The following is a 12386-nucleotide window of genomic DNA, read 5'->3' on the forward strand; positions in this document are numbered from 1 at the left end:
GCTCCAGAGCGCTCAGGAACTCCAACTGGGGCAACGGTTCACCTTCCAACAGAACAACGACCCTAAGCACACAGCCAAGACAACACAGGAGTGGCTTCGGGACAAGTCTCTGAATGTCCTTGCGTGGCCCAGGCAGAGCCCGGACTTGAACCCGATCAAACATCTCTGGAGAGACCTGAAAATAGCTGTGCAGGAACGCTCCCTATCCAACCTGACAGAGCTTGAGAGGTTCTGAAGAATGGGAGAAACTCCCCAACTAAAGGTGTGCCAAGCTTGTAGTGTCATACCCAAGAAGACTCGAGGCTGTAATCACTGCCAAAGGTGCTTCAACAAAGTACTGAGTAAAGGATCTGAATGCTTATGCAAATGTGACTTTTTTTGTATAAATTTGCAATAACGTCTAAACCTTTTTGCTTCGTCATTATGGGGTATCGTGTGTAGATTGACAAGAAAGAAAAAACACATCTAATGAATTTTAGAATAAGGCTGTAAGGTAACAAAATGTGGAAAAAGTCGAGGGGTCTGAATACTGTCAAAATTCCACAACGTTGTGCCCTACTGAACCTGATCACCTAACCGTTTCTGCACTCAACAGCACTAGCGTTGCCAAGACATAAACAGCTTAGTTGAAGCAGTACGAGTTAGAGCCAGGCCACTAGATTAACAGTTTGTCCACTCATATACTTATTTCATATTTGGACTTCAACTCCTCTTTGGGTTGTACAGTAAAGTAAATCATTACCTGTTCACACAAAACAAAAAAAACTTGACAGCCAGGATATTCAAAAGAAACCATTCAATTATCCAGAATAAGTACAGTATAAGTTTAAAAAATATATTTTTAACAGACTATATAAAGTTGAGTTAGCCAAGCAGAGGCATGATTACGGTGTTCACCGATCAGCCACCTTAACTTCAGCTCCAGCCATTGGAGATCTCCTGTAAATCTGCTTTGATTGATATGCAGTAAATCCCACCCCTCCCAGACTATTGGCTCAGACTCCATGGGGGTGTGGCTCCATCAGTTAAGACCACAGTAAACATTTCAGTTTGTTAAAAAAGTGAAGATATGACACATTTGTAACATTAATACTCTAGACTCCCCCTACCCCACTCATACATGTATACAAGGCTCACTTATAGCATTCAGAAAAGAGAGCAAAGTTCACCGCAGACATTCATGCATAGCCATAGTGACCACACAGAGGCAGAGAGCAGGTGTGCTTGTATACAGCCACAAAAAAGGCTAATGGCAAAGACATTAAATGCACTTCTAAAGCACAAACAAGTAATACTGACATGTGATATCTGTTGGCTTCCTTCCCAAAACAAGTTGCTACTTTAAAGAGAAGAGTAAACAAAGGCTATATGGTCCCCCATAGATTAAGCCTTATTCACACTGCAGACCTTAAAGCTGCAATGTTACTTTTTGGGCGACCCAACCAAATTCACATTCATTCTCATTGATCAATGCTTTTGTCACTTCTAGGTTAGACGACTGCAATGCTCTACTTTCCGGCTACCCGGATAAAGCACTAAATAAACTTCAGTTAGTGCTAAACACGACTGCTAGAATCTTGACCAAAAAATGTGATCATATTACTCCAGTGCTAGCCTCTACACTGGCTTCCTGTTAAGGCTAGGGATGATTAAGGTTTTACTACTAACCTACGAAGCATTACATGGGCTTGCTCCTTCCCATTTGGTCCTGCCGTACAAACCTACACGTACACTACGGTCACAAGCCTCCTTACTGTCCCTAGAATTTCTAAGCAAACAGCTGGAGGCAGGGATTTCTCCTATAAAGCTCCATTTGTATGGAATGGTCTGCCTACCCATGTGAGAGACTGTCTCAACCTTTAAGTCTTAATTGAAGAGTCATCTCTTCAGTAGGTCCTATGATTGAGTGTAGTCTGGCCCAGGAGTGTGAAGGTGAACGGAAAGGCACTGGCGCAACGAACCGCCCATGCGGTCTCTGCCTGGCCAGTTCCCCTCTTTCCACTGGGATTCTCTGCCTCTAACCCTATTACAGTCACTGGTGCTCTTCCATGCCATCCCTAGGAGGGGTGCGTCACTTGAGTCACTGACATGACCTTCCTGTCTGGGTTCGTGCCGAGGGGGAGATCTTCATGGGCTTTACTCAGCCTTGTCTCGGGATAGTAATTCGGGGTTGTGCTTTGGCAAAGTGGGTGGGGTTATATCCTGCCTGTTTGGCCCCGTCCGGGGGTATCGTTGGATGGGGCCAGTGTCTCCCGGCCCCTCCTGTCTCAGCCTCCAGTATTTATGCTGCAATAGTTTGTGTCGGGGGGCTAGGGTCTGCTATATCTGGAGTATTTCTCCCGTCTGACCAAATCAGATGAATGGGTGTTCAGACAGCAGTCATTGCTGACAGGGCTACACTAGTTGTCATTAACAACGGGGGTGTGGTGTAAGCTGATTGGTGGCGGTGCTCCCTATCACTTATGTAGTTAGCTAAGGTAACAATGCCTGGCATAGACATTTCCCGGTTGCTTTAAATGTTCAAAATCAGAGTTAATTAAGAAACACTTTTAAAACCTCAAAAGGATGAGATGACCAAACTTTCAAAACGAGTGCTATTTTGGCTAGCCACAGCAATCAATCAACTAGCTAGCAGTTTAGCTCTCTTGCACACCCAATCGTTTGTAAACAATTAACAAAAGCTAGGTAGCTACCACATGTTCTTGTCAAACTGTCAACAGAGAAGCTATCAAGCAACAACATAAGCCAAATAACAGTAAAAACTATTTGAGGGAAAATAAATCAGATTTGACTGTTCAGACAAGTCGCACGGCTAGAAATTAGATTTGTATCCGATTTCAAACCACCTACGGAGGTACCTGTAGGCATATATAGAGGTACTGGAGTTGGGGTCCGTGGTGATCCTGTTATGAGGACACAGTAACGGGGTTGAGGGAATCATTCCTGTTGAAGAACTTGGTGAAGGCCTCTTCTAGTACAGTGGCCATCCTGCTTTGGTCCACCTGTAAGGACAATCAATCACATTACGTATAGAGGGAGCACACACAGAAGAGTCAAGAGCTGGGGGGGTGGTAGAATATATTATGTACGCCGTTCTCCAGAGCTATAGGTACATAGTGAGAGAATCTATAAAAAAATCTATAAAAAAACAGCCCTATCTGTAGAGTAGAGGGCAGGAGCTGCAATCTGACATGTGCACACACTGCCTGTGATTGTGTGTGTTTATAGGGGTCAAGCAGAGCTAGAGCGGGATGCTCATCATGGACACTAATCCACTCTCACTGCCTCTCCTCTGCCATATACAACACTTACACTGCTCTGCCACAGAGCACCTACACAAACTTACCTCGCTGATAAAGCCCAGTTGGACCAGCTCAACAGCCAGTTCCTTTACATTCTCATCTGGAACAGAAACCGTAGGGTCAGTGTTAGCATACATACACGTTTGTTCCTACGCAATCTTAAATGTGGTAGAAACCCAACAGACTTAATGGACTTTTGTCTGATTTAACCTCCCCATCTATATGATAGGAGCAGCTTAAGTATTGATGGGAGGTATGATGTGGGAAGACAGGTAGTTAAGGACTATGTATGGGAGTATGCGTTTCTGTACACGCAGGCAAATCTCTGAGTGTATATCTGTATTCATTTGTATGCCCTGCAGGGTGTGTCAGTGCCCAAGCCCTGCCCAGAGATGGAGCAGCTGCCAGCAACAGCCACACACGCCTGACATTCTCAACACGCGACACTAGACACGCCTGTCATGTGTGTGTGGGAGGGGCAGGGTCATACGAACACACCCTCCTGGCTATGGGAAGACTCATGTTCAACGTAGATGCCCAACCTAGACCTGTATTCCCTATGTGGTACAATATAATACTGTTTGTACCGTCTAAGAACCCTCATATGGCCTTTCGTGCATTGTCCCCCTCCACCCAATTCCACCTCATCTGCACTCTAGATCCACTGGTATCTCACATACAAGGTGCACACACACACACAAACTGACTATCATGCCAGCGATGAGTGCAATGAGAGCAGCCCCAACGACGTGGATGAGGCAGGGGTTACCGTTCACTAGGGCAGGGCCAGTGTCTGGAGTTAAAGACAAAACACCCAGACTGGCTTCGTGGCCAAAGTCCTGCCATTCCCAGACAACATACACAACAAGCTGGGTCAGAGAAGAGCTGATAGGGTTACAACTCAAATCCCTTCCCTTGTGAAACCTGACATTGTTAAAAGGAATGCTGTATGGCTATGTTATCTTACCCAAACACCTGTCTATAACAGTTTGAGACTGGCTGCATAGTTTGATTGAGACTTGTGGTACGTCTGGCCTGTGCACCTGTGTTCCATTCGTCATTAGGAGAGGACAGTCCAGTAAGACTAGATCCTATTGGCCCCCTTGGGAGCAGTATAGTGGCTGTGGATTGTAGTGTTATTTTTATAAAAATCCTAATGGTCCATGTGCTGTCTAATAAAATCACACTGGGTTAGCAAATAGCATAGATCCCAGTATGCAATCAGTATCCCTTTAACTGAACATACGCTTTGATCTCCTGCCTGCCCAGCTCAATGACATGTATTTTTGTTTGTTGTTCTTACTGGGTAACAAGTCACAGCTTAAGTGTCTGTTCAGTTTGTCCTCCAGCTTCAACAGTAGTGTCAGCTGTGGAGGGAGGAGGAGGAGATGGTTACACATTCAGAGACTGGCCTCGAGAACATGCTCGTCGACGTCATCTAACTTTTAGTCACTGAACTGAAAACAATGAGATTAAAGCTACTTACATGATGTTTTGCACCCTCCTCCAATGGCTCAATATTACACTGCATCTGAACAACCTGCAGAAGGTGAGAAATGTAGGTGTTCAGAAAGGTGTCCAACAAATAAAATATTGCTATTGTGAAGTAATTGATAGGATAGATACTCTTCCCGTTTTCGACTCTCCCTCACCTTGCGTGTCTCCAGTTCCGAAGGTTCTGGGGTAGGGGATTTTACAGAGGGGGTGACAATGGGGGATTTGACAGGGGATTGCTGGGGCTGCTGGCGAGAGGGCAGACCGAACGCTGTCAGGGGGTAGATACCGTTCCTGTTAGGGAGGGAGGGAAGAGGAGTTACATTCATTTCATGATGGCAGAGGTAAATTATACGCATGTTATTAAGGCTAAAGTGTAGACCCACGATGGTCAAAAGCTAACGTCAAAACTCTGGGAGCAAATCTTTAGAGTTTGCAGGTATTCTCATAGATTGTTCCACACAGATTTGAGCATTTTACTTCAACAAAAAGTATGAACAGGGGAAGGGCTGGAGAAACACCTTATATTTCAGATGTTGGCAAAGCACAATAGTCAAATGCTAAATACTGCCACCCCAGATATTGTTTTACAAGATGCTTCTCTAATAAAGTAGTAACTAGAAAGAAGTCTGAGCCATCTGATTCAGCTACACCCTCTAGTGGTGGAAATATGTCATAGGCTGGACAGCTTCCTGGTCCTGTTCAGTAGCTGATGGGGAGTTCCTTACCTCACATCCTCCAGGAACTTATCCAGCTCCAGGGCAGGAAACTGAGACAGCCTGATGAGAGAAAAACAGGATCAGCACAGGACTCTGAAGAATATATCCTGTTCTAAAGCGTACTCAGCTGAATATAGAGGCACCAACAGTTTAACTTACTTGAGCTGCACGCCCTCCTTTATCTCAGCGATGATGAGGTTGGGGTCCATGTTCTTCGTGATCTCCTCTAAGGCATTCTCAGGGATCATATCTGATAGAGGTATGGAGAAGATACTCAAGCTGGTGGCTGACAATGACCCCTCTGGGGTTCAAATGTTTGCGTGGGACAATGAGTGAGCGCGTGTTTGAGTCTTCATGCGCAAACAATCTGGTGGCGAAGTATTTGTGTGTGAGAGACACTCACGCTGGTGGCTGACGATGCAGTGTGCAGCTAGCAGCTTCAACAGTGGCACCTCAAACAGAGCCTGGTGGAATAGCAGCTCTCTGGCTGTAGGCCTCTTAAACATGTCAGCCTCCAGACACTTCTGAATAAACTCCTGCAGGGCGCACACACACACGGGTATCTCACACACACACACGGGTATCTCACACACACACACACACACGGGTATCTCACACACACACACACGGGTATCTCACACACACACACACGGGTATCTCACACACACACGGGTATCTCACACACACACACACACACACACGGGTCTCTCACACACACACACACACACACACACACACGGGTCTCTCACACACACACACACACACACACACACACACACACACACACACACACACACACACACACGGGTCTCTCACACACACACACACGGGTATCTCACACACACACACACGGGTATCTCACACACACACACACGGGTATCTCACACACACACGGGTATCTCACACACACACACACACACACACGGGTCTCTCACACACACACACACACACACGGGTCTCTCACACACACACACACACACACACACACACACGGGTATCTCACACACACACACACGGGTATCTCACACACACACACACGGGTATCTCACACACACACACACGGGTATCTCACACACACACGGGTATCTCACACACACACACACACACACACGGGTCTCTCACACACACACGGGTATCTCACACACACACACACACACACACGGGTCTCTCACACACACACACACACACACACACACACACACACACACACGGGTCTCTCACACACACACACACACACACACACACACACACACACACACACACACACACACACACACACACACACACACACACACGGGTCTCTCACACACACACACACACACACACACACACACACACACACACACACACACACACGGGTCTCTCACACACACACACACGGGTATCTCACACACACACACACGGGTATCTCACACACACACACACACACACACGGGTCTCTCACACACACACACACACACACACACACACACACACACACACACGGGTCTCTCACACACACACACACACACACACACACACACACACACACACACACACACGGGTCTCTCACACACACACACACACACACACACACACACACACACACACACACACACACGGGTCTCTCACACACACACACACGGGTATCTCACACACACACACACACACGGGTATCTCACACACACACACACGGGTATCTCACACACACACGGGTATCTCACACACACACACGGGTCTCTCACACACACACACACACACGGGTCTCTCTCACACACACACACACACACACACACGGGTATCTCACACACACACACACGGGTATCTCACACACACGGGTATCTCACACACACACACACGGGTATCTCACACACACACGGGTATCTCACACACACACACACACACACACACACGGGTCTCTCACACACACACACACACACACGGGTCTCTCACACACACACACACACACACGGGTCTCTCACACACACACACACACACACACACACACACACACACACACGGGTCTCTCACACACACACACACACACACACACACACACACACGGGTCTCTCACACACACACACACACACACGGGTCTCTCACACACACACACACACACACACACGGGTCTCTCACACACACACACGGGTATCTCTCACACACGGGTCTCTCACACAAACACACACACACGGGTCTCTCACACAAACACACACACGGGTCTCTCACACACACGGGTCTCTCACACACACGGGTCTCTCACACACACACACACACGGGTCTCTCACACACACACACACGGGTCTCTCACACACACACGGGTCTCTCACACACACACGGGTCTCTCACACACACACGGGTCTCTCACACACACACGGGTCTCTCACACACACACGGGTCTCTCACACACACACACACACGGGTCTCACACACACACACACACACGGGTCTCTCACGCACACACACACGGGTCTCTCACGCACACACACACGGGTCTCTCACGCACACACACACGGGTCTCTCGCACACACACACGGGTCTCTCTCGCACACACACACGGTCTCTCGCACACACACACGGGTCTCTCGCACACACACACGGGTCTCTCGCACACACACACGGGTCTCTCGCACACACACACGGGTCTCTCGCACACACACACGGGTCTCTCGCACACACACACGGGTCTCTCGCACACACACACGGGTCTCTCGCACACACACACGGGTCTCTCGCACACACACACGGGTCTCTCGCACACACACACGGGTCTCTCGCACACACACACGGGTCTCTCACACACACACGGGTCTCTCACACACACACGGGTCTCTCACACACACACGGGTCTCTCACACACACACGGGTCTCTCACACACACGGGTCTCTCACACACACGGGTCTCTCACACACACGGGTCTCTCACACACACGGGTCTCTCACACACACACGGGTCTCTCACACACACACGGGTCTCTCACACACACACGGGTCTCTCACACACACCAACCATACCCCCCCAATTATAGTACACACACACACAACCATAATATTACACACACTCTTACCCTCTGTAGTGGGTCTTCCAGTGACTGTATGGCATTGTTGATGGCCTCCTGAGAGACGTAGGAAGATTCTCCATTCCCCTGGATCTCCAACACTGCCATCTATACAACAGACAATGATATCAGCACCATCCACCCAACACAAGCCTCAGCGCAGCAGAGATCAGATAAACCCGATACGGAGATGACGTCACAAGTTCTGACACACGGAGATGACGTCAATTTTAAATACATCTCGACTTTAGTGCCAGCTCACCTCCAGGGCACACATCCCAAAGGAATAGATATCCACTGCAGTAGTGACATCTGCAACAGCTACAGGGGTCAGGGAGAAGAGATGCGAGGCAATGGTTTTAGTGAAAGACATTTCCTGAGAAGATCCTATATTTGACCTATCATTCAAGAGCCTTTACCTCCATATTCAGGAGCAAAGAAGTGCAGGTTCTTCTGTTCCTCTCTGCAGGTCTTCACATGGTTGTTGATGGTGTCTGGAGCCACTGGGGGACAACAGACACTGGATTAGACAGTCAGTCTGTTTGGCTGTGGTTAGACAGGCAGCCCAAAACTGATCTTTTGATCAATCTCATCCGATCTTTTCACATTATGATTTTTTTTTTCTCCAGAGCTGATCTGATTGGTCAAAAGACCAATGAGTGAAAAAAATATCAGAATTGGGCTGCCTGTAAACACAGCCTTATAATCTTATAACCTGGAGCTAAACCCATGCTGGTGTTGTGCTGTTCAGGACTGGGGCGGCAGGGTAGCCTAGTGGTTAGAGCGTTGGACTAGTAACCGGAAGGTTGCGAGTTCAAACCCCCGAGCTGACAAGGTACAAATCTGTCGTTCTGCCCCTGAACAGGCAGCTAACCCACTGTTCCCAGGCCGTCATTGAAAATAAGAATGTGTTCTTAACTGACTTGCCTGGTTAAATAAAGGTAAAATTAAAAATTAAAACTGGAGCACTACCTGATCCTATCTTGATGAGTCCATTGTGCTGGATGAAGATTGTGTCACAGGTCAGGTTCCCGTGGATGATGGCCGGCTCACAGGAGTGGAGGTAACTAACAGAGGTTCATCGGAGACCATAGGAGTTAGTCAACCCCACAGTCGTTTGTCCGTCATAGTAAACCAGGTTTGTGTTCCATAAAGCACCTCAACAAAATGCTTGTTCTTATTATTTCAGTTGAGGTAGTACATTCATGTTTCACACAATTACAAAACATTTTCTCCTGTTTCGTGCCTACCGCACATGACCTGTTTTTATTAAATATGGGGCCCTGTTATTAGTGTTGCAGCTATCACAGAGTTAGTCTGTAAGAGTGAGAGAAACTGACCTGAGCGCTGAGAGGATCTGGGTGCACCATCTCTTCCAGGCCTAAACAAACAAATGATATATTCCGTTACATGTAGAGTAATGAAAGTCTTACCTGCAAAGCTAAACATCCTTTGATGTGCTACTGTGTTATCAGTGACATGGTGGGCAGGGCAAATTGTATTATGATATTTGCACCTTTTCATTCATGGTCTTGTGGTTCTTCTTAGTCTTCTTCAGAAACTGCTTCAGACTTCCTGAGGACATGTACTCTGTGATGAAAATCACCTGAGGTGAAGACCGCAACTTATCATTTAGGAAGAAGAATCATTGAAATGTGTTACATTGTTCACCATTTCAGTGACTCCTCACATTTAGTCCTGACTATAGCAACCAGACCCTGTGATAGAAACAAGGAAAGTCTTCCCTCTCATAGACGAGTCAGAACTAACCCTGGCACGGTTGATGTCATTGATGTCAGCCCAGTACTTGTGAAACTTGACAATGTTGAGATGCTCCAGCTGAATCAAGTTGTCAAACACAGACTTCACCTTCTCCTGTTCAAAGAGGAATAGGGACAACATGGGGACAGCATTTAACTAAACAGTCTCCATGGAGATGGGATCAACTGTTATAACTCCACTAGACAAGGACAGATAGACAAGGGGGCGATGTTGGTGAAGCAGCCAGACATACTTTACCTCCTGCAGCTTGAAGTTTTTCCTCTCAGAGAACATGACCTCGTTCCAGACCACTTCCACCCCCTCCTCCGTGTCCATGGCCAGGTAGGCAGCGTCTATCCCTGGGACGTTCCGCTGGTTCACCTGGGGGGAGAAAACAGAGGCAGAAACATGGTTCACACTGTTGCAATAAGTTCATGGACAGTCCAATGTGTCTCCATCTCACCTCCTCTCTGCGTTTCTGCCAGCGGCCGCAAGGGCTCTCCTCCAGGATCTCAGACTCGTCTTCGCTCTCATCCTCATCCTCGGTGGGGGTAGGGGGCCCCGACACAGTTGTGGACACGGACGCAGGTCCCTGGCCACTGGGTGCCACTGGCTCTGCCTTGGCCTCCAGAGCCTGGCCGGGTTTACCGTCTTCCTCTGACATCACGATAATACCGGTCTATGCGGCAGATTGTGCCTCCCTGGGGTTCAAAGGCCTTTCTCTCTCCCACTTCTGGAACTGTGGCAGCCGCACCCCCTTCCACTCACACACCCCAAGGACTATGATGCACTATTGGCAAAAGAGACACCATTATTATTTCTCTCCGAGTTGGAGCACACTGGCAACTCATAGTTATCAATACTTTCTGTACTATGAAATGAGACAGTTCTTATGAAAAAAAAAAATCAATTTTGCTAGGTCGGGACTGGCTACGTCACTTCAAGCCTATGGTTGCCAGTGAGGATTGCAAAGACAAAGTATCTGCCATAAATTAGCATAACTGTAGAAAAGTAGCTTAGGCCTACTTACTACGCACTTATGCGGTGGACTGACATTGTTAGTTATGTTTCACTTGTAACGTTAGGTAACTAACTTTAGAAGCTAACTAGCTAGCTACCTAACGATATTTAGCTAACCAAATGTGCACCTCTCTATCCCAAACGTAGGGCATCAGTTAGATAACTACCTAGAACTGGCTAGCTAATTGACCAACTTTCACTTCGACAACGTTAAACAAAGTCATGTGGTCACAGCTAGCTAACAGCATTTTCCAGGTAACATACTGTGAAGTTACACATTCAGAAAATATGTCTAGCGCGAACTCAGATAAGAACCAGTTAGCTAACTGAAAACAGTAGTTAGCTAGCTAACGTTATCAGCTAGCCTAGTAAGATAACTTGATCAACTGTTTTGATTCAGAAATGATCTAGCTACAGTAACGTTAGCTAGCGTAACTCTTAACTAACAAAAGGGGGCTATTGCTGACTAGTTTGTTACCCAGTTATGCGCTATATTGCTAACAAACACGGTAAAGTTAAGCTACTTACTTGGAAAAAAGTAACATGCGTTGCTTGTAAATCCCCTCGCAGTGCGTAAATTAGCTACTAGTAGTCGCTAGCTAGAAATTACAAGGACGCCATTCAACATTTCAGAAGTACTTCAATAGAATGAGGGGATTCGATTATCTGGCCCGGTCGCCCCGGCTAGAACCAGGTGAAAAGCGATTGCCTCCCGTATATGGGGTTACAAGTGTAAACGTAGCAACTTTATATCAAAACGCACACTGATTTATCTTACCCGCATGATGACTTGTCTTCATTTTCTACGGATACATTTGGAAATGTAGACCTTATAGTTTAAAATAAATCAAATAAAACATATCAATACTTGACATCGCAACATTTCACATGCCCATTTGACGAATGTCAACATTCTTCATTCCTCAATTGACATGTTAGTGATTTAGACATTTTGTTTTCAAGTATATGCATAAATAAGTATTATAATAGTAAAATAAAATATATTCATTCGATTCAGAGAAGTGACCCAAGTGGTTCAATATGGATAGACTGGC

At 46.8% G+C, this 12386-nt stretch overlaps 1 protein-coding gene across 2 annotated transcripts; it reads right to left on the minus strand.

Annotated features, from left to right (window-relative positions):
* Positions 1 to 1366: 1366 nt before the first annotated feature.
* LOC124046326 (nuclear receptor-binding protein-like) lies at positions 1367 to 12381 on the minus strand. 2 transcript variants are annotated; one of them, XM_046366586.1, is made up of 18 exons: positions 12110 to 12381; positions 10775 to 11101; positions 10570 to 10692; positions 10321 to 10425; positions 10067 to 10156; positions 9891 to 9931; positions 9523 to 9617; positions 8970 to 9053; positions 8813 to 8871; positions 8560 to 8658; positions 5919 to 6051; positions 5675 to 5765; positions 5525 to 5575; positions 4955 to 5090; positions 4789 to 4842; positions 4606 to 4669; positions 3347 to 3402; positions 1367 to 3002 (listed from the first exon to the last, which is right to left on the minus strand). In XM_046366586.1, the coding sequence occupies exons 2-18, from the start codon at positions 10973 to 10975 to the stop codon at positions 2907 to 2909; spliced, it is 1578 nt and encodes a 525-aa protein (XP_046222542.1). In that variant the 5' UTR covers positions 10976 to 11101; positions 12110 to 12381; the 3' UTR covers positions 1367 to 2906. The 2 variants fall into 2 exon arrangements, with proteins under 2 accessions (XP_046222542.1, XP_046222541.1); XM_046366585.1 differs by lacking the exon at positions 12110 to 12381 and adding an exon at positions 11860 to 12018.
* Between the last annotated feature and the right edge of the window lie 5 nt (positions 12382 to 12386).

This window comes from Oncorhynchus gorbuscha, linkage group LG10 (assembly GCF_021184085.1).
Source record: "Oncorhynchus gorbuscha isolate QuinsamMale2020 ecotype Even-year linkage group LG10, OgorEven_v1.0, whole genome shotgun sequence".
Lineage (NCBI taxonomy): Eukaryota > Metazoa > Chordata > Actinopteri > Salmoniformes > Salmonidae > Oncorhynchus > Oncorhynchus gorbuscha.